We start from the raw sequence: 27,172 nt of genomic DNA, 5'->3' as shown, positions 1-27,172 counted from the left end.
TTGGGGGTTCAGATTCCCCCTGGACCCAGGTGGATGTCTCAGGTCTGCCACCATCTGGGGACAGCTTCTAGTTTGGCTGCAGGTGCCCCTTGAGCTCCTTGGAGCCAGCCCATCCTTCTGCCACCCAGCAACATGGGTTTCCCAGCCCTCCAGGTCCCAGGCCCCCCCATCACCCCCACATCTGGAGGGACTTCCAGACACTTGGAGCCCCCACCCCTACCCCCAGCCCCCAGCCCCGGCCGCTCACAGGGAGGCCAGGAGCAGGGCGGCGCCGGCGCTCGGCGCTCCCCTGCAGGCCGGGCACACACACAGTTAATCCTCGGCGGCTGCTGTTTGGATAAAATGCACTGGGAGCGTTTGAGGCTCCGCGGCCGCTCACATCTGGCTGGGGTTTGCTCTTTACGCGTCTGTCCCGCTTTCTTCAGCTCTTCCTCTACTTTCGAGAAACCGCGTTTCCGCTTCTGGCCAAAGAGACCTTGGAGCCGAGGAGATCCAGGTGCCGGGAAGGGGCCGGCTCTGCCTGCACTCCCACAACTTTCTGCACCCTCTTCCCAGAGGACTTTTCCCTTCCTGCCCGCTCTCTCCTTCGACAAGTCTGGTCTTCCCCGGACCTGGCCGGGAGGAGGTTCCGTCGCTGAGAGATGCTCTAAGAGAGGCCTTGGGGAGGACGCGGGCGCCCCGCTCGCTCCCAGACGCTGGCGGCTGGAGGTAGGTGCCTGGCGGGCGGGGACGTGGCTGGTGGGACTCTGGGCTGCTGCGGGTCCTTTTCGTGGCTTCAGCCTGGTCGCCCAGCAGACACCTCCACCGGGGCGGGCGAGGAGAGGGGTGGGAGGGGCCAGGGTGGCATTCGTGGCAAAGAGGCAGAAAGATCAGGAGTTTGGGGGAAGGGCCCGGTACTGGCTCCTGCTACTCCCTTCTGTAGCAGAGGTGCCGTGGCCATGGTCTCCCTCTGGGACCAGGGAGCAGGGGGCTCAGTGGCAGACAGGAGCTGTCAGGAATGATTGCACCTCCCCCGATTTTTGTGGGGTTTCATCTTGCTTCACTCTTCTCTGGGTGTGGAAGGAAAAGGAATGATGCCCAAGTCCCCTCTGCACCTGGTGGGGGAGCCCCCACCTCAACATCGCCTAGACCACCTGAGAGCCAGCCCTGCCTGGGGGCAACTTGGAGCCCACACAGAACAGGGGAAGGCTGACTTTGGCCCTTGCATCTGATAGCCTGGTGTCCCTGGAGGGGATCCAGACTGGACAGGAAAAACTAATGTCCCTTTTCCGGGGACCCTCTGGGCTGCCTGCACCGCCGAACGTGGCGCAGGTCTGGGCCCGCGGCGCTGAGCTGCACCGGAGACTCTGGGCTGCGCATGCCTCTCCGCGCACTGAGTGCCACCTAGCTCTTGCAGGCGCCTGCACGGCACAGGCGTGACCCCCACCTGTCCCGGGCACCCACGCTACCGTGCGAGCCCCACTGTGCCGGTTCCCAGACAGCTCCTGTGGGACCCCAAGTGTGCTTCAGACACTCCCGGGCCCTCCTGATCCACTTGAGGGAGAGGGAGGGAGCTGTTTCTCCCTGTGACTTGTTGCCGTCTCTTCTGTCTCCCTCGGTTTCTAAGAATGCAAGCAGTTTGGCACCCTTGGAACTTCCTCCTTCCAAACTTTGAAAATGGGGAGTGTCCTGAGAAACTGAGTTTTCTCAACAGCTAGCTACATCCTGGGTCCCTGGGGGAGGGTGTGAGGTCCTCAGAGGCAGCCAGGCCTTTGCTTTTTATAGTTCGGGGAAGCACGTGGCCAGCCCCACGTACAAGGTTACAACTAGAGGCACTTGACCGAGTGGGCTGCTGGGAGAGGCCTGCCTGGCGGAAGGAGTCTGTTCTTCACGAGGCCCCCTCACCATCTCTGCCGGCCAGAGAGGTAGAAAAAACACTAGTGGTGGGGAGACGGGGGGGCAGAAGGTTGAGCTGTCCTCTTCCCTGCCCCACTTCTCCACCCTCCCTCTTGACTTGAGAGCTGAGCAGAGCTTAGGGGTGTCCCAACAGCAGTGAAAATAAAAATAACAGCAGTCATGGTGTGTGTGTGTGTGTGTGTGTGTGTGTGTGTGTGTTTTCTGCACAGCAAGTGATGAGCAAATACTGACTCTCAATAATTCTATCAATGGTCCTCTTACCCCTGAAGAGCTCAGAGAGGCTCATGATTTGTCCCAAAGCTGTAGATGGAGGGCCCGAGACTCCCAAAGTTGCATCTCTGTGCTCAGAGAAGGGATGTGACTTGCTCAAGGAGGCACAGCTTTCCAAGCAGAGGCTGGAACCCCAGCTTCTCAAGTACCCAAATTCCCACTTCCCAGCTGCCTGCAGAGAAAGTGCCCTGGGGCCGGAAGGACAGCCAGGTTCTGCTTCTCAGGGACTCTGGTCCTCTCCTCTGGCTCTCTCTCCTCCTTCTCCTCCCACCTTGAGTCCCTTGTGATGCCAAGGAACATGCTACGGGCGAGCAGCAGGTCAGGGAGACAGAGAAATGCAAGTGATGGAGGACACGGGTGGGCCTCGTGCAGCCAGAGGACACCGCTGCCTGTCTGGGGCAGGTGCAGCCAGCCAGCGGGCAGGTGGGAGCCAAGAAAGCCAACGTCATGGTCCCTGGAAGGGTGCAGGCAGCTCCCTCCTCATTCCTGGGATGGAACCTCCCTATTCAGGGCAACCAGCACAGCATAATTTTTTGGAACTTGCTTCTTTCTGTTGTTCTTCCTGGTGCCTCCCGCCCTCCCCCAACCCCCCAGCTATAATTAGCATGACTCACAAACCAAATATTCTGGCATTGAGCTTCACCCATCAAAACAAAGATGAAAAGAATTTCGTAGATACAGTTGTGCCGCTGGGCGTCCTTGCTGGCCACGAGGTTGCTGCTGCGTTTTTGTCTCCAAGGGCCGGTCCTCATGTGGGTCCCTGTTTCTGGAGCTGGGGGTCACGGAGGCTCCAGGGCCCTAGGAGAGAGGTGGGCGTTGACAGCTTGCCAAGGAAAGGAAGAATAGGAAGTTTCCATTCTTTTGTGGTCCCCACACTGGGCTGATTCTGCCCGTCCGCTGGGGAGAGAAATGGGCATTTCGGGAGCGGCCTCGTCCCCCTGCCCTGAGAGCCCAGAGGTACTGAAGTGGGGGCGATGACCTCCTGGGGTGCTTCATCCTCGTAGCGCAACTACCGCATGGGCCGAGGGTTATTATTTTCTTCCCATTTTTACCTGCTGAAATCTGCCTTCTCTTAAAGTCAAATGAGACAAAGCAGCTCCCTGGACAGGACCCTGGACCCCTCCTTGATCCCTCCCACAGTGAGGGATCACCTGCTCACTTAGAGAAGAATTTGGAAAAGGATTGTCAAAGCCTGGACAGGTGCCTCCTTCTGGGTTCCTGGGGCAGCCCCATGAGCTGGGACCGCAGGGCACGGGATTTGGGATTCTGGAGGGCTTGCCCGGGCGTCCTCAGCCTGGCGGGGCCAGTTCTGCACTTAACCACAGGTGTGCAGAAGCAGGCGTGCGAGCTCCTTTCCTCCTCCCAAGCCCGCGCGGTGAAACTTCTGCCACTGCAGTCTGGGACCTCTGACCCCGGCCTCCCTGCCTCTCGGAGAGGGGCTCGGACCTGTGAAGAGGTCCTCTTGAGCTCTCTGAGGGCATCTTTATCTCTGGGTCCTCATCAGGGGGGCAGCTGAGCAGTGCCTGTGAAGCTGGAGACGGAAGCGGCTCCTGGACCCAGGAGGCCCTTCATCCTGCCCGTGTTTCTTCCCAGAACTGGGCTCAAAGCGGGATGGGTGTGGGTCGAGGCACTAGAGGCCCCCCACTGCCCACCAGGGTGTCCTTGGCCTGCCCAGGGGGCCTTTGGAGTCAACCCCTTCTCCAGCTGTGGACGGGACTGGCACAGTCCTGCCCGGGCATCCGCCCCACGCAGGACGACCGTCAGGATGTGGGCCAGGCTGTGCCTCATGTCTGACCACCTCCCTGGCTCGTGTAGGAATTTTCCTTGAAATGAGATGGAGCAGAGCAGGAGACTGCGGGCAGGGAGGCAGGAAGGGCAGGGAGCACGGGAAAAGAGGCAGACAGGCGGGGCGGGCAGTGGGGGATTCAGCGGGTGTGGGGACCCCAGGTTCTTGGAGCCTTGTGCTGGCTGCTGGTGACTCCACACTTGAGAGAAGGCCCCAAACCCTTCACCACTGTTGCACCCCCTCCCTAAGTGGGGACATCTGGTTACCAGCCGCCCTCTGCCCTGGGGACCAGAGGAGGAAAAGGACCTCATCTGGGAAGGCTGCCAGCCCTGGTGGAGCCGCAGGCAGGTGCCGGCCAGACGTTGGCTGGGCCGGGCCCTGCAACTTGGCCCTGCAGGTTTCTGGGGCTGGTGGTCAGAGCTGGCGCCTGGGGTGTGCTTGGAAACACTTGGGCCCTTTCTGCGTGTGAAGAGACTGAAGTGGGTTCTGGTGAGAGATGGGTGGATCTCGGTGGGGTTTGGGGTGGTTGTGGCTCTTAGGTTTCCAGCATCAAGACATCTACCCCCCACCAACCCCTTAATGTGTAGCCATGAGAGCAAGACCCAGGGTTCTGGAAACTGGCCTTAGGTCTGGCTGGAGCGGACCCTGAGAAGGACCCCACGAAACAAGCGGAGCCAGGCCAGGGCAGCTGGGGACAAGGACTGGCGTCCAATGCGCCCTTCCCCCTCCTGCTTCCATTCTCAGGTCCTGGATTCTGCTCCTGGTCCCTTCTCTGTGGGGGCCTCCCCTGTGGGGTCCCCCACACCTGACTCCAGGCAGCCCCAAGGGAGAGCAGCCCCAGGGCACGCACAGCGCACCCCCAGCAATCAGCTCTCTACCCTGTTTCCTCCTGCCAGCAGCGCTTGGCCTCAAACCCTTTGCTTCCAACCACCTGAGGGCACAGGGCTGGAGGTGGGACCATCTGCCATCTCTACACCATACGGCCTTCCCCCTCCCCTCCCCTGCAGAGCTCACCCGTGTGCTGATTTCTCTCTACCCTGCAAAAACAGTGCCCTAAAAGTGCACATTCAACGGGCCACACCTCCCACACCCCTTCTAATTTTGAGGTGTGATGGGGAGGGGTTTCCTGGTGATTCTGTGCCTAGACCCAAAGGAATTAAACTCCAACGGTGGGTGCTGAGATGCTGGCAGCCTGGCACCGGGAGATCTTAGCACATGGCTTCCATGAAGACAGTGGGTCCCCCGTGCCCGGCACTGTGCCCGGCACAGAGAAGCCCCCCCACCCCCAGTGATCTGCTGAAGGGAAGAACGCAAGGGCTTGGCTGGTGGATCAGCTCCTCAGGGCCCAGGGCCGCCGCTGCTGTTCCTGCTGTAACTGAATGAGCTAAGCAGGCGGACGCCCGCCCGGCAGGTGTGAGCGCCAGCAGGACAGTGGTTTGGCTGGACAAGCCTGCCCTACCTGGCATCTTCCTGGAGGCCCCTCGAGGTGAAATGGCAGGAGCTTTGCCGTCACACACCTGGGTCTCACTTGACCTCCAGCACCTGCCATGGCAGGGCCTGGGGTGAGTGGCCTCCTCACTCTGAGCTCATTTGTTCCTCTGAGAAATCGAGGCGATCGTAGGGATCCAGTTCAGTAGCATCCATAAAGCATGTGCCCAGAGCCCAGCACGTGGCAGGTGCTTAACCAGGTGGCAGAGCTTCATCGGGAGGAAATGGTACCACTCTGATAAACGGCGGCACTGCTCTCGGGCTGGTTAGCTCGCCTGGCCCTTGAGTGGAATTCCTGATGGGGGGCTCAAGGGTTTGGTTCCGTTTCCTCCTGCTTCATGGCTGCAGGCAGCCTCCTTCAGTAGCAAGTACACCAGCGACTGGTGTGTCAACGGCAGAACAAATCCGCCTGCTTCTCGAAAACGTGCTCTCTCTGGCTGGCCTGCGTCCCAGTTAGGTGCCCTCCCAGCCTAACCCGTAGCCATGGCAACTCCAGGGTTCTGCTGCCCCAGAGGAGGGCTGATCTTCCTCTTGCTCCGTCGTGTCCCTTGACTCCTGCCCGCGGCCGGGTACGCAGCAGACACTCAATAAACACTTGTGAAAGAACGTGGGACTTCAGCACTGGGGTAATTTACATTCTACACATCCGCTCGAGCCACAAACTTGCCATAGCAGCCCCAAGCCCCTCCCCCGTTCTCCTTTTCCACGCGTAGACTCAGATTCTCCAGAATAAACAAAATGCGCTCTTCGTCTCCAGGGTGGGGCTGATTTGTCATTTTTCTAAGTGGAAAACAATGTGGACTTAATGTGAAAAAATATGTGACTGTTATAGGGGAAAACCCCAGAGACACAAAAATAAGAGAATAGCAAACATCCGTATCTTCATCACCCACAGATAGTTGCTGTTAGCAGCTAGGTGGGTGGCCTCAGATCACTGCAGCGGAGGATCCGTAGTGTGTGTGGATGTGTATTTGTGTATGCATGTTTTCAACTTGCATTTCTACTCATCAGCATTTTGTGAACATCTTTCTGAGACAGTAAATATTCATCTGTTGACAGAGGTCACTCAGCGCCACCGGCTGAAAGTTGCCCCTCCCCCTCCCACCACCATTTACTTATTTATGTATTTAAATGCCTTCAAACAGAGCATGTGTTTCATGGTTGGCCACAATCTCCTCCTCTCCCTACTGTCTTACAACGGCTGGAGGCAGTTGAGTTTGCCACCCTGAACCAACCGCCTCTATTTTACTCTTCCGCTGCGTGGAGGCACCACCATTTGTCTGATTAGGCTGCTTCTGCAGGGCATTTAGGAGGTTTGTAACTTTGGCGAATGGGGGCAGTGGGTTGTAACTTTTTGAAGCGGTAGATTTTCTGAGTTCCAGTAAGAGGAGCGTTTGAGGGAAAAGAGGACTAACTGTCAGACTCCGATGACATTCCCATGACACTTAATAGTGGGCCCTGGGTCACTCTCCTCCTTCCCTTCTCCGCCAACCCCCGCCATCCTGAACTGGGACCCCATGGCTTGAAGCCATCCTGAATTAGAGACGGATTTGAACCCCCGGGCTTGAAGTCTCTTTGGATGACGGCTGTGTTGCTTGGGAACAGCCAACAGTGAGAATGGAGGTCAGACAATAGTGAGAGGCAGACACCAGACACTGGAGGCACGTGTGAAGTGAGACACGGCTTCTGTGTATGGGGACCTCCTGGTCTGTGAGGGGACCCGACCAGGACCAGCCAACCGTTACAGACTGGTCTGTGCCCTAGAGGAGACTTCCTGGAGGAGGTGGCATCAGGCTGGGCTCGGAAGGACACAGCACTGTGGCAGGTGACAGGAGAAAGAGACAGAGGACCGGTGTCGTGTGACTTGTGTTGGGACTTCCAGCGGCTCCAGAGGGCTGGAGTGAGGGGTGCACGTGTGGGTGGGGGTGGCGGGGCCAGGGAGGAGGCAGGAGCCAGAAGGTGAAGCTCTGGGGGGAAAGTTCCCCTTTATTTTCCCGGGAAGCCCTTTAGGCCAGAGGCGCGGGTCTGAAAGCTGCCTCTGGGAGCGGCTTGGAAGGTAGGTGGGAGGCGAGGAGGCCGGCAAGGAGTGAGAAAGAAGTGGCGACGGAGGCCGCGGTGGGGGGAGGGGAGAACTTCCGGAGGCCGGGCGACAGCACAGAGGGGCCGGGGCCTGGGATGGTGGGGACTGGGGGGGGGGCGACAGTGAGCTAACTGGGGGGTCAAGGGTCTCATGACAGAGCCAAGAGGAGGTGTTTGGAGGATGGCTGGACACCTGGGTCCAGACCGGTGCCGTCCAACAGGACTTTGAGATACTGGAGATGTCCAAGAGGGTAGACACTCCAAGTGTGCTCAAGTGGCTGAGAAAGGAATTTTTCACTTTGTTTCATTTTCATTCATTCAACTGGCCCCCTGGGCTGGCGGCCACTGTTCTGGAGAGCGCAGGCCTAGAGCCCGGCAGCCAGGGACGCCCGCTGGGACCGAGGTCAGGGAGCTGCCGGTTGAAAAGACTAGTGCAAAGTGTTCGGAGTGCGGGGAGCTGCAGGCTGAGGACACAGTCTGGAAAACGCCTGTCTCTAAGGAGGAGGTCGCGGAGGATAGACACTGGGAGACAGTGGGCAGAGCAGGGGCGGAGAGGTGGGTGGTCATCGCTGGCAGGCTCCCTGCCGCCCTCATGGGAGATGGAGTCCGTGAGCAGCCTGGGCTGGGCCGGGTGCTGAGCTAAATTACATTCTTGACTTAGACGCCGTTAGGTGTGGGACAAAGTCCTACCTTTGGCCAAGCTTCCCCCAGAGATGGTGCGAGATGCGGCACCGATTTTTTCAGGTCCCAGAAAACCGAAACCATCTGTACTGCTTGGGAAAGGGGCGGCACGGCGGGGCACGGCGGGGCACGGGCCAGGCCGCCTGCGGCGCGGGCTGCGGCGGCTCCCCTCCCTCACGCGGCTCCCGGAGCAGGGGCAAGCCGCCGCCGCCGAGGCCTGGCGGCCGGGAGGTGATCTCGGGACACGGCTCTGCCAAGGGCGCCTCTGTTTGCACTGGGAGGGCCGGGCTGGCCGGGCGCCCCTCGGGCCTGCCCCTGCCGCCGCCGCCCACGCGGTCTCGGGGTCTGCGGGGCCGGGCAGACGCTTTCGCAGCGCCCGCTCCCGGCTCCAGGTGAGCCCCTCCGGTCCGCGTGCAGCGAGCTGCCCGGGGCAGGAAGGAGGCGTTCAGGCTGGGGCGACGGCCTGCGCGCGCTTTCCTTCGCCGTTTTTGTCCCCGGCCAGCTTATCAACCAGCAAGTAGTCCTGGGAGACCCCACTTCCATTCCCCAGCCTTGGGCTTTGGCGGTAACCAAGTAAACCCCCCAAACCTGAAAAAGCAAACAAACAAAAACACCCTCTTCCTCTAAGCCAGAGAAAGGCGTCTTTGAAAAAAGTAGAAGAGGGAGATAGAGCGAGCGAGACGGGGGCCAGGACGCCCACATCTTTTGGGAAAGGCACTGCTCGCCCCCAACCGACAGTTCCTTTGATAAGGGCCGCCCATCACCCCACGGCTGCTTCCTCTACAAGTCTGGGGGGCAGCAGGAAAGAGTCCGAGACTGGCTGGGGCTGCCCGACTGTAGAAGGGAAAATTAGATATTAAACGGGCTCCTGGAATTGGCAAATGTCATTTATCACCTGGAAGTCACCTGCCTCCCTCCTGCCCATCACCGGTGGGAGGAGTCCAGTAAGTGGAGAAGTAGTGTGATGAGTGGCTTCTGGGCAAGGGAGGCAGATGTCAAGGTCAGACAATCCCTATGGCCATCAGGACCACAGGGACACCCCAACATGCGGCTTTCTCCTTTCTGGGCACCCCAGGATCTGAGTCCAGGGGACCTCCTGCGGCGAGTGGAGAAATCTGAGCTTCTCCACAGGAGAATTTCCACCAGATGTGGAAGCAGAGAGGGACAGCCCCAGGGCTTCCTATGTGGTGGAGCGGCTCCTGGGGAGGGGAGGTGGCAGGAGCAGATGAGCGGAAGGACTGGTGCCTGTGGATGCTGTGCTGAAACAGGGAGTGACTGGATGCAGAGCCAAATTGCAGCCTTGACCCCTAAGACATCAGGTGTGGCAGAAAGTCCTCTCTTATGCTGAGCTTCCTCGCGAGAAGCATGTACAATTTGGGGGATGATGTCCAGGCCCCAGAAAAGCCAGGCAAAGGTATTTGTCTTGGGTGGATTGAGGTCTGGGACACAGCCAGAGGTCCTGGAAAGCATCACATACAGACAAATCGTAGACAGGAGCAGAGACATTCAGGAGATATTAACGCGGGTCGGTGACTGATCTGGCGTCACGGACGCATGAGAGGAAGGGGTCTAAATGCCTCCCAGATGCCGGGCCTGCTGTTTGCTCCTAGTTCCTACTTCCCCCCGCCCCCCACTTCATTTTAATGGAACAAAGCTGCCCAGCAGAGCTTTCTGCAGTGACTGAAACGCTCTGCCCTGTGCCATCCAGCATGGGAGTGCCCCGCATCCTGTAGCTGCTGGCATGTGGCTGGCGTGACTGAGGAATGGAATTTAGAATGTTATTTAATTTTAATTGGTTTAAATTTTTTTTTTTTTTTAGTGGAAGTACAGGGGATTGAACCCAGGACCCTGTGAATGCTAAGCACGCGCTCTACCACCGAGCTATGCCCTCCCCTACCTACTACTTTTCATTGGTTTAAAATGAAATAGCCACAGGTGGCTAGCAGCCACTGCAGTGGACAGGACAGGCCTAGAGTGTCATGTTTTGAGTCAACATCTGTCATTCTGTCTTGAGCTGTACTTGGGTGCACGTCTGTCTCCTTTGCTGGCCGGGAATGTTCCCGAGGTCAGGGAAGAGATTCAACCTACGGTTCAGTCACCGTCTCCCAAGCTCTTACATGATGCTGTGCAAACCACAGGCATTCCGTGAACTGCGACTGTGTTAAATTTTCTGCCGCAAGGGAATTCCTGAGCTACGGGGGCATTTGGATTTCTAATCCAAGCTCCTTCTAAGCTCCTTCTAATCCAGGGAGATCCTAAGCTTCTCACCTCTCGGAACAGCTGGTTACCCGATGATTAAGGGAGAGGGAAAACCACATTTATAAGACACTTCCGTCAAATGGCACTGGGCTGAGTGTGGCATCAAGACAAAAGGCAAACATATGGACCCCGAGCTCTGGGAGTTTAGTTTCGGAACACAGGCATGACATGGAGGTGGGTGCCCCACCCCCCCAAATGACAGGACCGACTTTAAACAGATACCAGTAAACTTGAACTTGTGTGTGCGTATCCTCTCCTTAAAGATCCATTTACCACTGGTCCATCTGAGGGCTGGGGAGGGATAAAAATGATTCACGAGTTAGTGTTTGCAGACTTCCTGCCCTCCTCCAGACCCCGTAACTGCCCCCAGCCCTCTGTCGCCCCTCCCATCTGCTGTAAAGTGGGGGGTTCTTCTCTGTTGGAGGCTAAGCTACAGGGAGATGGGGAGGGTTGAGGAGAGGGGAGCTGAGGAACTGTAGGTCCTGGAGGGAGTGGGTGGGAGAAAAAGACGTTCATGGAATTGCCGTGGAATTTGGCAAATGACTGTCTTTGTAGGGTTTGGGATAGGCAAGCCCAGAACTTGAGTCACGCTGGAATTGACCTCAGATGCCTTGACTGCAGGACAGCCCGAGACTGGGCCATGCGGGTCCAGAATCACGAGGGTACACACCACTGGCCGAGGATTCCGGGGGGGCCGCTTCCCGGACCTGCCTCGCGTTCAGAACACAGGGCGTTCTCCCGAGTCGCCTTTCTGGGGGCAAAACCTCCCTGCTTGCAGGGCACTTCATTTCACCAGAGATCACGAACGTGGGCTGGAGCCAGGCTCGGTGGGTGTTGGCCAATACTGCTTTTGCCCAAAAGCGAGTAAAACGATCATAATGTCATGGTGCTGCCTTTGCTGTGGGACTCGTAAAGTGGCTCTGAAGGTACGTTTGGAGAAGGGAGGGCTTCAATCTGGGTTTGCTTCGGCTCCAAAGAGGCGGTCCTAGAGGAGAACCACCAGCCTCCGCTGCCCTCCCTCAGTCTCCCTGGCGCCTCCGACTCTGCTGGGCCGCCCCACGCCCCACCCCCACTGCTGCCATCACCCCCACACCGGCTGCATCCTGGCTCCCATCTCCCCTGATCCAGGTACAGAAAATCCCTCTTCCAGACCTGGAAAGAGACATACCAACATGCAAAAATGTGCTTCCATTGTGGGTAGAGGACCAATTCTCAATGGGGAGGATTTCTGCCTCCCAGGGGACACGTGGCAAAGTCTGGAGAGCTTTTTTTGGTTGTTACAACTGGGGATGGGGGTGTGCTGACGGAACGTGGTGGGTGGAGTCCAGGCACGCTGGTAAACATCCTACAAGGCATAGGACAGCCTCCCCGGGACAAAGACCAGTCCGGCCCCAAATGTCAGCCGTGCCGAGGCTGAGGAACCTGGAAGACAAAAGCATCCGAGGCAGTGTTTGACTTCCTTTTGCTCTTATTTTTTCCACTTTCCTCAAATGACTACATACTACTTTGGATTCAGGAAAAAAAAAAAGTTTAAATAAAGGAAAACCTCTTTTCCTTTCAAGTGATGCAAGCTTGGCATTTAAAAGGAAAAAGAGAGTAATTATCAAGGCGCCAAGGAAAAACAGGAAATACAAAAATAGGAAATAAACAAATTAGGAGAATTAAATCTGACAAATATTTGCTAAGCAGCCGGCGACTTCAGGGTGCTGCAGGATGCTTTGCGGGTCCGAGAGGAACCAAGCCACGTCCCAGGCCCGGAGGAGGTCACGGGTCCGCTGTGTAGAATCTTCCAGGCCAAGCAAAACTCTCTGTAGAGTGAGCCAATATGAAAAGTGCAAGCAAAAAAAAGGAGGGAGAGATTTGTTTTTGTGTTTCTTTTTCCAGTTGAGGGTCTGGGAAGCCTTCAGGAGGAATATGAGGCACGTGAGTTGGGTCTTAGGTAGGATTCTGATGTGATCTGAGAGCAACCGCCAAGTTCAAATCCAGCCCCCCCCCCTGCTTAAAAACCGTGCGGTCTTAGGATAAGCAACTTCTCGACATCTCTGTTTCTTCACTGGTGAATTTGGTATCATAATGAATGAAAATTGTCTCCTTAAAGGATTCACTGCAGGTCCATCCGAGGCCTGTGATGGGGTAAAAACTAATGGGGAAGTGTTCTCAGAATGAACCCTAACCTATAGGGTTATAAGGACCAGCTGAAAAGATACAGGGAAACCCAGCACCTGCTGGGGGCAGTTGTCGGTCCCATTAGCCTGGCCATGAGTAGAAGAGAAGGAAGGATGCTCTTGGCCAGGGGAGGAGGATGCAGGCAGACAGACAGATGCCGAGAGCTTGGGGGTGTGGCTAGAACCTGGTACTCAAAGTATGGTGCCTTGGCAGGACCTGGCGGCTTTTTGAAAATGTCTGTCCCAGACCTGCTGAATCAGAATCTGCGTTTGAACAAGATTCCCCAGGTGACTGTAGTTTAAGAAGCAGGGAGCTCGAACACAGGACAAGGGGTGCTGTGCGACGCAGCCCAAGGGTGGGAGCAGACTGGGGAGGACGGTGCCCGCCTGGGGAAGGAGCCTGGAGAGATGGGGTGGGGGTGGGGAGACGGAGGGAGGGATGATTTTAACACGTATTTTATAAATCACATTTACATTTATATACTTTCTTTGGCAACCGGAGGGGAGATAGTGGAAATTTTGAGTGAGGGCCTGGTCCAGGCAGTCTCTTGGTCATTGGGAAGGTCTCTGGGGCCCTGACATTGGGGACGGATGGTTGGTTGGTAGAGAACTAGGAGGTGGGGCCAAGCTAATCCACTGCAGGGATGGGGACAGGGGGCAGGCGGAGAACTGAAGACCTGGCAGAGATGTGGGTCACGGCGGGGCAGGAGTTCCTGGGGAGGCCAGCCTTCCTGGCTCAGAGTCTCATCACATCCCTGAGGGTCCATGGGGAGCACCTTGGGCTCTGGTGTCCAGTCCTCTGCTTCCTCCTGGTTCTCTCGACTTGGCTTGGGGCTCCAGCAGGGAGGGCGACCAGAGCATCTTGTCTTCAGAGCTAAACAGCGAGCCCACTAACATGCAGAATAAAGAACAAAGCCAAAAAGTCGGCCCCGTGGAGAGGGCTGCACCGTCACCAGCCGCGAGGCTCAGAGCAGCGGGAGGTGGAGGAAGCCGGGCATGGCCGCCCAAGACACGTGAAAGGAGCATTCATCCGGGTAGATGACTACTGACAAAAACAGAAATCCGTCTCAGTGTTTCAGACATGAAAGAGGAACTAAAGAAAAATCCGACACAGGACCTCCTGAGACTGCTCCCTGGCTTTGACTCTCCGCCCCTCCCCACGAAGCCTGGACCCCAGCCCTGGCCTGGCTGCAGGGCAGTGGGTGGTTCCTACTCCCCAGCCTCCGTTTTCTCACTATGCCGCTGCGAACTAAGTGTCCTATTTGGCCCACTAGGTGTTAAACTGTACGTCTTGGTGAACAAAATGGGGTGAGATTGCCCACAGTCGCCCTCTCTGGGATGGGGAGGTTTCCCAGCCACCAGAACAGCCAAGGCACACGTGGCTCGCGTGTGAACCCCACTGCTGGGGTTAGCCAGGGTGACACCTCCGGTGGGGAAAACCTGGTGGGTGGGATGGTCTGTCTGTTTTAAGCCCAGGCACAGCCCCCGAGGGGCTCACTGGGAACCCCCAGTGCATATCTTTCTAGGACAATCTCACTCCTGGACCAGAAGGGTCCTGTCCAGAGCTTTTGTGGACAGCACTTATGAACGAGAGACGCAGGCGCTGGCTGAGATGAGGACGATTGCCCTCTGGAGCTGGGCGGACACCCTCCCTGCATCAGAGGTTCCAGGACGCTCCCTGGTGCGCCCCCTGGTGGCCAGAGAGCAACCTGCTGGCACCTGCCTGCCCATAGTGCGGGCTGGGGCAGAGTCACTGGACAGTGACCCCTCAAATTCATTCGAGATTTTGCTCATTGTCCTAACAGGGCCGAGAAGTGTTCATCTGCAGAGCTCAGTGGGGAGGGGTCTCCTTTCTGGGATGGTGGGAGGAGGCTGGGCAGAGCCACACTCAGCAGCAGCCTGCAGCTCAGGGCTCCAATGCCAGCCTGGTGGGCTGAAACCCAGGGGCAGTGAGCCTACGTGAGTGTGCACACGCATGTGTGAGTGCATGGGAGTACATGTGTGCTGTGTGCAAGTGTGAACATGAGAGTGTGGGTCTGAGTGAGTTTGTAAGTGTACTGAGTGTCCTGAGGGCACGTGGAGTGTACTTGCATATGACTGTGTGTGTTGAGTGCGCGAGAGTGGCAGTGTATGCGAGGGCGTGTGTGTGTGTGCATCTGCACCAGGGTTTGTGAGCGTGCAGGTGTGAGAGTTTGTGAGTATATGTGAGTGTGTGTGTAGAGAGGGTGTGTGAATGGTGTGTGTGTGTGTGTGTGTGTGTGTGTGTGTGTGGTTCCTTTCCCAAGAGCACCAGCGGCTGAAGCCCTTCCCGGCTTGTGGGTCTGGTGAACACTTGCTTCCCTTGGGGCTCTTCCAGCCCGTGTCCCTCTGTGTGTCTTCCCAGCAAGGCTCGGCGGGGAGATGGGCTCCCGTGCGCTGGGACTTGCGCTGGCGTGCTGCCTGCTGCTGGCCTTCGCCTGTGGCCTGGTGCTGGGCCGCGTGCCGCGTGGGCAGGAGGAACAGCAGGAGCAGGAGGGAACCAAGGACCCGCCGCTGGACCACACTGAGAGGTGAGGCTGTGATGTGTGGATGCAGGAGCTCTGGCTCGGCGGGGTTGAGCCTGGGGTCCGGGGTGTGCAGGGGGTGCTAGTTTGCGGCTACAGGAAAAGGGGCAGAGGCTGAGGCTAGGGGCTGGTGCTGGGGGACAGAGGCGCCATTTCCCCTTTCAGTGACCCGGGTGCCTTATCTGAAACCGAGGACAGTCACCCCGCCTCATTCCAACCCCAGAGGAATGTGGGTCTGCATGAGGTTTGGCAGACACATCCTTAAAAACAGAGAATGCCAAAGCCCCAAGCCCAGCCCTCGGGTTCCTTGTGTTCTGCTTTGTCCTCTGAGGGTATCTGCTGGGCTTCTCAGCACCGCCAGGAAGAGGAGAAGGTGCGATGCCAGGCAGAGAGCTGGTCTCCACACCAGCTGACGTCTGATCCAGTTACACAGTGGGTGACTAGGCTGATGACTGGCACAGAAGTGGTGGCTTTCCTTGAAAAGCTACGAACTCCTTCTGAGTGGCGCTGTTGTCATAGTACACCCTACTATGTGTGCTGTGCAGACTTCAGCCTACCTGGGATGTTTCGTAAGGATACACAGAATGGTCAGGATTACTCGTGACAACGTCATTCATCAGACGTGAGGTCCTAGACACCTGGGGGAACGCCCCATGCTGCCTTTGAGTTCTTCACCACTTTGCGCTTTGGGCTGACCTGCTCCCCAAGGCTTCAGGCCATCTAATGGGATTGCACAGGATTTGGGGCAAAGTGACATCATCCTTCTCCTCTGTCTCCTCCTCCTCCTCCTCGTCCTCCTTTTCATTCAACCAACATTGATCAAGTGCCACGACTAGTCTGGCCATCCACTAGGCACTGGGGACACACACATGTATGACACAGTCCCTGGCCTCCAGGAACTCTGAGGCTGCGGGGGGACAGACACACATGACTCAGTGCCGTGAGGAAGGCTCTGCAGTACAGGTGTGTCCACAACGCGGACGTGGCGGGGGTGGGGAACCTAAGTGGAGGAGTGACTGCGTCTTGAAGGACACCTGGGGAGCATCCCAGGAACGGAAGGAGGGGAAGGCCACCTGGCCGCCAGGACGGCACGTGTGAGGTGTGGCTATTTTAGTGTCTGGCAGTGTAAGGGCTGCTGGGTCGTTTGGGGTCATGGGGGCTGATGCTAGAGGGTGGAGGATGGGGGGGGAGCTGAGCCTGGTGCGGAAGGGTCTCTCCTGAACTAGATCCCATAGGGCAGTCATGGAGAGGTTTAAATTTCATGGTGCTCTAGAAGGAACCCTGGAGGGAGGCAGAGCAGAGGATGAACTGTGGGAGAGATGAATTCTAGGAGAGCATTCAAGCGGTAGTGGAGGGGGAGGGTGTAGCTCAGTGGTAGAGCACGTACTGAGCATGCAGGAGGTCCCAGGTTCAATCCCCAGCACTGCCATTAAAAATAAAAAAAATATATATTTTAAGAGGTGAGGAGAACTGAGGGCCCAGCTCCTGGAGGCACTCTTATAGCGGGATGGGGCTGACTCCTCAGGACTCCGTGATCCTCAGAACGCAGTGGTGAGGCCAGACAGGCGTCTGGAATGAGGCTGAGGGTTCCATCCTGGGTGACTGGTGATTATGCTGATGCTGGGAACAGGGTTTGTAAAGAGAAGATTCTAGGGGCAAGTGGCAGGTTCTAGAGGCATATGACATCTCTCATGTAGGGCTCATTGAATCTCTAGATGGAGACTTCTGGTGACAGGTGGGGACGGGGGTCTGTCTGGGAGTCTGGGGCTTGTGGGTGACTGAGTTGGGGGGCATACAGATACATTTCCTGGACTGTCTGGGGTTTGAAAATGGGAGCAGAGTTAGACAAGGAGCTGGCCCTTTGAGAGGGACTGTGCCACCTCCAAGATGGTCCAGTCACAGCCAAAGAGCTGCAGAGAGCACAGTGCAGTGCAGCGAGACGCCTCGAGGTGGCAGCATGGAGCTGTCCGGCCCCCCCAACCCCCGACCCTGTCTCAAGGGAGCAGCCTCCAAATGTAAGGTTGTAAACATCAGAATCTCCAGCTACTGCCTCTCAGATGTGGCTGAGCCCTGAGCCAGCTTCCTATAGCATCTTCTAGAATCCTAGCTACACGAAGGGCATGTCTAGGCGCAGCACTGTCGTGTGATCCGAGGACCCCTCCCGGAGGGGCCGCTTTCTCCCACGCAGCCTCCAGCTTGCCAGGCACGCAAGTCATTGCTGTTTTGGCTACTGTTGTTTCCAAGAGCATCGTTGCTGTTAACAGAGGGCAGGGGGCTCTTCCCGAAATTTCAGCGAGAATCTCAGAATTCACACGGAGCCAGTGCAGTCTCTGTGGAGGGAGCGTTAATACAGCCTCATGCATCCAGGCGAGGGAGGAGGCGAGTCCGGGACCCCAGACCCTCCAGCAGCAGCAAAGAGAAGACTTCCTGGCTCTGAGAGCTGCTGGCTTTCACAGTGATGTCTCTACTCCTTTAGGGCTGAAGAAAAGCATGAAAAATACAGCCCCAGGCAGGGAGATGAGCCCTCTGCTTCCCGGTGCTTTCGCTGCTGTGACCCTGGTACCCCCGTGTACCAGGCCATCCCGGTGCCGCAGATCAACATCACCATCTTGAAAGGTCAGGCATGGAGACCAGCAGAGGGGACCTTCCCCTGGGGAGGGGGCCCTGTTCTGTCCTGACTGGAGGGCAGAGGAGATGATGGAGTTAAGGCAGAGGAGGAAATTCCATTTCTAAAATTCTCCTGCCCCCTTCCAAGAGGTGAGGTTGGAAAGGGGTCCACAGGAGAAGAAGCCTAAGAGCAGCTCAGGATCTCACCCCACCTGCATTCGCATCAAAGCCCCGGGTTCCTGGTCCTGTGAGCAGCAGCAGCCTCGCACAGCCCGGCACCACCGAGCTGGGAAGCCCTGCGGCCCAGGTCCCAGATCCCCAGGCCTGGCCCCTGCATCTGCAGTTCATTTGCTTGGAGGGAGCTGAGGGCCTGGCCACTGTGCCTGTTGCTTTTGGATAAACCCATATGTTCCCTGTTTTTTGCCAGGAATTTCCAGAAGGGGAAAAAAAAAAAAAAAGGTTGCTTCTGGGCGAGAACAGAACAATCCTTGAGGTTGCTTGATGCCACGTGTTTTCCCGTCCATTTAGGTGAGAAGGGCGACCGAGGAGATCGGGGCCTGCAGGGCAAATACGGCAGAACAGGCTCCATGGGTGCCAGGGGCCACATGGGGCCCAAAGGGCAGAAGGGGTCCATGGGGGCCCCCGGGGACCAGTGCAAGAACCACTACGCCGCCTTCTCGGTGGGCCGGAAGAAGCCACTGCACAGCAACGACTACTACCAGACGGTGATCTTCGACACGGAGTTCGTGAACCTCTACGGCCACTTCAACATGTTCACGGGGAAGTTCTACTGCTACGTGCCCGGCGTCTACTTCTTCAGCCTCAACGTGCACACCTGGAACCAGAAGGAGACGTACCTGCACATCATGAAGAACGGGGAGGAGGTGGTGATCCTGTACGCCCAGGTGAGCGACCGCAGCATCATGCAGAGCCAGAGCCTGATGCTGGAGCTGCGGGACCAGGACGAGGTGTGGGTGCGCCTCTTCAAGGGCGAGCGCGAGAACGCCATCTTCAGCGACGAGTTTGACACCTACATCACCTTCAGCGGCTACCTGGTCAAGCCGGCTGCCGAGCCCTAGCCACCCGCTGGCCTCCGGCCCCACCGCTGTGGGCTAACCTCCTGTTCTCCCCTTGCCCACCCCGCCCCGCCCCGTTGGACCCCTGTGGTCCAGCACGCGGCCACTTCCTGGCCGGCCCTCCCTCCATCCCGGTCCCCTGGGCCCCCACGCCCCCAGCTTTGGCATTTCACACGACGCCCCTCCCAGGAGTGGGAATTTACAGCGACTGTGTGGTCCCCGGGCCCTGCCGTGTCCGCAGATGAAGTCAGCAAGCCGGTGCAGAGGGAACTCCCCTCTGTGCACGTGTCCTTAGGTGACCCCCGCCCGGCGCGCCCCCGCAGTACCCCAGTGTCAGCCATCCTCGCTCCCGCCACTGCAAATAGTAATTCTAAATGCTGTGAAAGGAGCAAAGTAAACCATGGAGAAGAAAGGGAGGCATTGTTGTCTTTGACTTCCCGCCATCCCTCTGGCTCCCTGGGGGTGGGCTGTTGCCACTCAAGGCCACAGGAGGCTCCTTGTAAGAGAAGATGTAAAGTGGACGCCGAGGGTGATGTGGAAGGGGGGGTGGGGGCGTGGGGACAGGGAACTACGTCTGGCTTAGTATTTTAAGCCACGTGTGAACCTTCCTGGGGGACAGCTGGGCTGACATCCACGGCCTGTAGACAGCCTTGCATGAGGGTCCAGCTGGCCTGGCACAAGCCGTGATGGTGACGGGGTTGGGGGGCAGCAAGTGTCAGCTCCCCCGAGGGATGGCCAAGCCCTCGGCCATGGTCTCTGGGTTGGGAGAAGCAGGCTCCCGGCAGCAGCTGGGCACCTCGGGGGCCCCAGACCTGCAGGTGGTCCCATGAGGAGCAAAACCCAGTACAAGGAAGCAGAGCAGTGCATCCTGGCCTGGCTCCCCTCCACGCCCCCACCCCACCCTCACCTCCTGGGCATGGCTGCCACGCCTGTCACTCAGTGTTGGTTTTCTGTCCCTCCTCTCCAACGGGTCCCCCACAGAAGGCACCAGGGCCTTTGATTTTGTAGCAGCCGTCATGGTTGTACAGCATTTTCTAGAAACTCCCTTGCACACCATCTGAGTCCTCCTTCCCAGAGGGTTTGGCGTGCAGCTCCCCAGCCCCCCGACCCCGGGGCCTCTTTGACCGGCAGCTTAAGACAGTGCAGGAGGGCGTCCTGGGGCCCCAGGGCAGCGAGAGCTGGGAGGGACTGGAAGGTCCCCTCACCACCCCCGACCCTCTCCCAGCACTGGGGTCAAAAGCCCCGCTCTGCAGGCGGGGGAACACCTGCAGCGGGGTGCGGCCTGGAACTGGCGCTCTGGCCTGTGACTGGCTTTGGCCCGGCAGCCCCTTCCCTGCTTCTCATTAACACCCAGGGCTGGGGTCACCCCCCTCCTGGCTGGGGCCCTAAGCCCCTATGGGAGCCTGCCTTCCTGCCGCTCGGAAATGCTGGGTCTACCGATCCCTCTGTCCTCCCTGGGCCTGGCTGTGGGGTCTGGGATCCCCACACCCCCCTGAAGGACTTCTGCTGGTCAGACTTTAAAACCCATGTTCCCATGGGCCTGCGGGTGAGTGGGGCGCCCACCTGCTGCTTTGTGCTGCCCCAATGCTCTTCCAGAAAACATTAAACTTGAGACTGTGGGTTTCAACATCGTGGCCTCATCAGTTTGGTCAATGAAAAAGATCCTCCTCCCTTCTATCTCCTACTGCCTGCCAGAGGTCTGGGAGCCCTCAGCTTGGGACCTGGGGACATCGGTACCCGGCGGGCACCGGCTGGGCCCTGAACTGCCTCATTCCTCACAGGAACACAACTTACAGGCTCAGCCGGATACGGCCCCATTGGATGCCCTATAGGGGAGGAGGCTTCCTCGCTTCTTCCGGCTTCTGGTGGCCCTGGGTGTCTGCATCACTCCAATCCCTGCCTCTCTCTGTCTCTACGTGACCTCCTTTCCCGTGTCTCTTAAACTTCTCCCTCCCTTTTTTCCCAGTCATTGAAATTTGGGCCCACCCTCAACCCAGGATGGTCTCCTCTCGAGATCATTGACTGCATGACATCTGCAAAGACCATATTTCCAAATAAGGTCACATTCACAAGTACCAGGGGTCAGGACTTGGACTTCTCTTTTGGAAGGACACCATTCAACCCACTACAGCAACCTGCAGGCTTGAACACACCCACCGACTGCCCCCTTTATGTGAGTGGCAAAGAGCAGATATTTTCTGCTCTCCATCGTTTGCCAACTGAGTTAGTGGCCAGGGCCCTTATCAGATTGCCAGCAGACACTGCCTCGGCCTGGCTGGTCCCAGCAGGCTGGCAAACAGCCACTGTCCTTCCTTTGCCTGGTTCTGGGGTGAGCCCGTGCGGGCATGCTCAGCCCTGGGCGGGGGCCAGACCGGGGCAGGCAGGCACCGCAATCCTGTTCTCTGCAGGGCAAAGAGCAGGCTGCACCTCCACGGGGCCGAGGCCACTGGGCAGAGGCCGCAGCTGTGAGCAGCGGCGGGGTGCGTCTCCCAGGGGTGCACGGAAAGAACGCACCAGCTTCCTCCAGGGGCCCGCCGCCCTCTCCCGGACAGTCACGTGGAGCGCGCAGCCCTTGTCCCGTTGTTGGCCAGGCCAGCACGGGAGAGGAGGCAGCCTTTGCGCTGGAGCCCGCCCAATGCCCCTCTCGATGTCCCTTACTCTTTAAGCTCTTCCACACTCAGTCTCTCCTGCCCCCAACTCTCCTCTCCCTCCCTGCTGGCATTTCCCCTCCACTTATTCCTTCCCCAAATTTGTTCCCTGCTCCTGCTTTATGCTGGCCCATGTGCTGGGTGCTGGGGACGTGATGACATATAAGATACGGTGCTTTTCTTCTAGAGGATTTTACTGCAGTGTGACACAGATGCCAACCTTCTCAGAAGAGCAGCACGTGTGGCACCTAGTTATTTGCTCCACCAGATCCCCTCCCCGAGCCGTTTACTCGGCATAGGCTCCTTTCCCCATGTCCTGACCCCAGCTACTCAGGAGCTGGCTAACCAGCCCTGGAAAAGATCTGATAAACTAGGTCACAATACAAATATTAGTGTTTTAGCAAAAGGACTTAGAAACGGCTGATGACTCAGCCAGAGGAAAGAACTGCTTATGCGAGGGCTTTCAGGAGTCTTTGTAGCCAGGGTGGGAGCAGTGAGGAGGGCGCTCCCAATTCTGTGGGGTTAGAGGGGGAGGGGGAGAGAGAGAGAGAGTGTACACGCACCGCTCAAGGATAATTTTCTGTGGGGTGCACGATGGGAACGCAATGGTGTGATGGCAAGCCAGCTTTACTGGGCTGTAGGAACTGAAAAAAAATGATGCTTTCTTGCCCAAATTATGAAAAACCAGAGGGTTACAGAACATAAATAAAACAAGATGCTTCCACATGCAAAACAGTAGAGTTGGCTCCCTACCGCACGCCATACCTAAAAAGTAACTCCAAGTGGACCAAAGATCTAAATGTGAGAGCTGAAAGTATAAAATTCTTAGGGGAAAAAACAACCTAGGTGTAAATCACCATGACCTTGTATGAGGCAATAGCTTTTAACATATGACACCATCAACACACAATATTAAAGGAAAGACTGACAGACCGGACATCAACAAAATGTAAAATTCTGTGCATCAAAGGACACTGTTAAGAAAATGAAAAAACAACACAGAATGGGAGAAAATATCTGCAAATTGTGTATCTGACAAGGGACTTGAATCTGGAATATATAAAGAACTCTTGCAACCCAATAATAAACAGACAAATAACCCAGTGAAAAACGGGCAAAGGGTCTCAATAAACATTTCTCCAAAGAGGATACACCAGTGACCAGTAAGCACAGGAAAAGACGCTCAGCATCATTAGTCACCAGGAAAACGCGAGTCCACACCACGGTGAGTTACAACTTCACAACCAGCAGGATGGCTGTAATCAGAATGGCGAGTGTTGGCAGGAATGTGGGGAAACTGGAGCTCTCACACATCACTGGTGGGAATGTGAAATGGTGCAGCTGCTTTGGAAAACGGTCTGGCGCTTCCTCAAAACGTTAAACACAGTGCTACAAACAACCTCGCAGTCCCACTTCTAGGTATATACCCAAAAGCAATGAAAATATTTATCGACACAAAAACTTGGGGATGAATGTTCATAGCAGCATTATTCACAATAAACAAAAAAAGTGGAAACAATCCAAATGCCCATCAGCTGATGAACAGATAAATAAAATGTGGCATATCCATTCAACAGAACAGTATGCAGCAATGAAAAGGAACGAGGCACTGATACAGGCTACCACAGGGATAAACTTCAAAAACACTATGCTCAGCGTAAGAAGCCAGGCATGCAAGACCACCTGTTGTATGATTCCATTCATGTGAAATGTCCCGAATAGGCAAATCCATAGAGACAGAAAGTAGGTTAGAGGTTTCCAGGGGCTGGAGGTGGGCGAACGGGGCGTGACTGCTAACAGGTATGAAATTTCTTTTTGGAGTGATGTTGATGTTCTAACATTGATAGCAGTCGTGATTGTGCAACTGTGCACATACTACAAACAGCTGAATTGTACACTTTAAATGGGTGAATTGACTAGTACATAAGTTATATCTCCATAAAGTAGTTACAGAAAACAAACAAAATACACACAAACACCCCCCAGAACGCCTTGCCTCGTCTCTGTTGAGGTCTGGGAAGACCTGTAGCGCAGAGGTATAACCCGCAGCGCCAAGCTCATTCCTCCGGGCTGCACCTAGCATGGGGCTAGGGGTCCAGGGTCCAGTGAGGTGGGATGGGAGTGTCAGGGTGAGAGCTTCCAAGAGCAATTATGCATTACTGAACAAACATTTTGGAATCAACTGATGGATGAGATCACGCAAACACAGGAGGCTGACTCCGGTGCCTAGGGAAGCATTCCAGAAGGAACAGCTAACGAAGGCCCATGCCTTCCTCTCTGAAGTCCCCACACAGCTGGAGTAGGGGTTGGAAAGGCACGGTGACCTCAAATGCCCCAACCTCAACTGGCCCTGGTAACTGGCTCCTCCCAGGCCCAAATGGAGCAGAGCCCTTTTCTTGATGCAGATGGCCAGGCGAGGACAAGGCATTTCCACTTTAGAGACTGTCACAAATAAGATTAGCAGTCTTCACCCTCTGGAAAATTTGAACACATCCCTGTCTAAAAGATAGAGCAAATGTTCCAGCTGCTCAGTGGAGACTGGTCGCGCAGTCGGTTGTCCATTCAGCGGGAGATCCCCCCTCATAAATAATGCCCAGCAAGCACGTGTTACCCGCGCACCCACGGGAAAGCGCTCACCGCAGAAAGACCACAGCCACACAGCAAAATAACCGTGCTTGCTACACTTGAGGAGACAAAAGGCAAGACTGAGGATTGTGGCCAAGGACTTGAAACCAATAAGAATCACAAAGAACCAGGTGGAGACTCTGGAAGCGGAAGTTGAAACAGGTGAGACGAAGAACCCGGTGGATGAGGGTCCCAGCATGTCACACAGAACCGAAGACGGAAATCCGCGAGGCAGAGGTAAATCAGAAAATACCCAGAAGGAAGCATGGAGAGACAAGAAGATGGAAACACAGAAGAGAGGACCTACCTGTACAGCGGTGACAGCGAGGGAGGCCCCCCCCCGACCCCGAGACCTAGGCTCGGAAGTCACACCGCAGCCACGTGGGCCGCGCCCCACCCGGCAGCCCGAGGAGGGAGGGGTAGCAGACTCTGCCTCTTGTTGGGAGGAACTAAAAAGAATTTGCAGCCATATCTAATCCACCAGACATGCCACTTACAAAACGTCACTTACCACGGGGTAAGTCTAACAGAAGGTGTGTAGGACCTCTACAGAGGGAACTATAAAACATCATGAAAAAAATAAACTTTAAATCTATGGGCGGTATGTTGGTTCCTGTCCTCTGAGAAGCAGACGCCAAGGCAGGACGGGAAATTCAGGAGATCTGTAATTCTACAAGGTTATAACTCAGGCACGGCCAGATGGAAGAGGGACACAGGGCAACAGGGAAGGGGCTGGGTGCTTCCCTGCTCCCTGGGGAGTGGGCCACCCTCCTGGCACCTCCAGGAGTTCATCAGGCCGGAAGCTCTCCACAGTCTACAGACCAGGGGGTTTTAAGGAGGCTTCATTACGCTGATAGGCAATCGGTGACTGATCCAGTCTGCAGTCCCTCTCCCCTCCCCGGAGGTAAGGGTGTGTATGTGAAGGTGCCAACTCTCTCAACAAGGTTGGTTCCCTGGCAACCAGCCTCCATCCTCAGGGGCTTTCCCAAAGTTACCTCATTACCACAAACTCTGATGTGGTTGAAAGGAACTTGTTACAAATAACAAAAGACAACTTTATGGCTCTTAGCACTTAGGAAATTCCAAGGGTTTTAGGAGCTCTCTGACAGAAATGAGGAGCAAATATACATTTCTTATAAATCACAATATCATAGAGCCCAAAGCAGACTCAAGCAGGCGTGGACACCTGATTTTTCCAGAAAGGAGAACTTCACAGCATGGAGCAAAGGACAGTCTTTCCAAAAATCATGAGTGACTGAGGGTCCCTATGATAAAAAATAAACCGCATGTATAAAATAGATAAACAACAAGGACCTGCTGTACAGCACAGGGAACTATACCTTGTAATAACCTATAATGGAAAAGAATCTGAAAAAGATTTTATATGTATAGAGAACTGAATCACTTTGCTGTGCACCTAAAACTAATACAACATTGTCAATCAACTATACTTCAGTTAAAAAAAGTAATAAAATACAATAAAACTTGACCTCTTTCCTCACACTATAAACAAGAATAATTCCAGGTGGCCTGTAGATCTGAAGGGGAAAGGCAGAACAAAAAGCTTCTAGAACACAACAGAGGACAGAGTAGTCCATAACCCCATGAGGCTGGGGCAGGGAATCACATTTTGAAAAAGACACCAAAGTACTAATCATAACAGAAAAGTCTGATGAATTCTATTGCAACAAAATTAAGGACTGTTTTGGATGAGTTAGTGAGGAACTAACAGAAATCACGAAGGGTTTAGAACGTTCTGGAAGTGAAAGCTGTGGCATATGAAAATTTGTGGGCTACAGGGGAGTCAGTCTCAGAGGGAAATAGATCCCCTCAGCTGCACTCATACAAAAACAAGAAAGATTTAGAAATAAGTGAACCACGCTGCCCACTTTGGAAGCCAGCAAAAGAGCAACAAAATACATCCAAAGAAAATAACAGGAAAGAAAATAAAAGCAGAGATGAGTGAGACAGAACGCAAACAAAACAACAGAATGAAATGAAGAGCTTGTGTCTGGAAAGCGCTGACAGAATAGGCCTTCAAAAAAAAAAAAAACAGCATCAAGAAAAAAAAGAAAGACACAAAATAAACAACATCAGAATTAAAGAGCATAACCAGGAGATTTAAAAATACGATCAGAAGCGACTTAATAGCCCACATTTGAAAACCTTGATGAAATGGACACTTTCATAAGAAAACACTTTAGTAGCATAAAATTGGCCCAGGAAGAAAGAGAAAAATCTGAATAGGTCAATGACCCAAAAGAAAGCTGAAATATTAAAGACTACCCTCAAAAGGCATCTGGAAGTTGTAGACACAAAAAACAAAGAACTAAACTTGGTAATTATTAACTAAAAATGCTGGACAGCATCTTCGTGACCTTGAAGTCGGGACAGCCTTCCCAAACAGGAGAAAACAGCGAAGCCGTAAAGGATGATATTAATAAATCTAACCGTACGGAAATCTAAAAGACAAGGAATCTTAACAGAGTTCAAGTGGACAAACATTTGTTCCATTTACATATATAAGAGGCAAAATGCTCGTGTGCAGAAAATGCATGACTCTTACACACCAGGAAGAAAAGACACCGCAGTAGAAATAGGTCAAGACCCCCAACAGGACTGACACAGAAGAAATAATTCACTTCCAAACGGCTGGCCAACACTAACACCACTAAAGCTTCCATTTCAGACAACAGCGAGATACCTATGGGCGAACGCCAGGTGAGCAAAAAGCCTTGGAGTTTGATAGTGTCAGTGGGTAACCTGTACTTACCCCTCGCTGGGCAGGTTGTCGGTGGCGGAGCCCCTCCGGGTGGCAGCTTGCTAGTGACTTAAAACCAAAAATGTGTGTGCTGTTACTATTAGCAACTCTAATCCTGTTTTATCTGAAAAAGAACAAAATGCACAAAACAAAACATACGTATGCTCCAAAAGGTCTATACAAAGTTGTTCATTTTAACATTCAAAAGATCATAGCAAACGAGTGTTTCGTATTTAAATGCCCACCGACAGGTAGATAGACTGATGGGTCAACATGAGAGTCTATTAA

The 27,172-nt window shown here is 55.3% G+C and overlaps 1 protein-coding gene across 3 annotated transcripts; it reads left to right on the top strand.

Annotated features, from left to right (window-relative positions):
- Window positions 1–340: 340 nt before the first annotated feature.
- On the top strand, window positions 341–20,477 carry C1QTNF1 (C1q and TNF related 1). 3 transcript variants are annotated; one of them, XM_006185120.3, is made up of 4 exons: window positions 341–708; window positions 15,008–15,173; window positions 17,644–17,783; window positions 18,303–20,477. In XM_006185120.3, the coding sequence occupies exons 2-4, from the start codon at window positions 15,025–15,027 to the stop codon at window positions 18,851–18,853; spliced, it is 840 nt and encodes a 279-aa protein (XP_006185182.2). In that variant the 5' UTR covers window positions 341–708; window positions 15,008–15,024; the 3' UTR covers window positions 18,854–20,477. The 3 variants fall into 3 exon arrangements, with proteins under 3 accessions (XP_006185182.2, XP_032312586.1, XP_014415139.2); XM_032456695.1 differs by having other exon boundaries at window positions 14,981–15,173; XM_014559653.2 differs by having other exon boundaries at window positions 342–708; window positions 15,011–15,173.
- The last annotated feature ends 6,695 nt before the right edge of the window (window positions 20,478–27,172 follow it).

The sequence above is a fragment of the Camelus ferus genome, chromosome 16, assembly GCF_009834535.1.
Source record: "Camelus ferus isolate YT-003-E chromosome 16, BCGSAC_Cfer_1.0, whole genome shotgun sequence".
Taxonomy (NCBI): domain Eukaryota; kingdom Metazoa; phylum Chordata; class Mammalia; order Artiodactyla; family Camelidae; genus Camelus; species Camelus ferus.
This window is presented reverse-complemented; position numbering and strand designations above follow the sequence as displayed.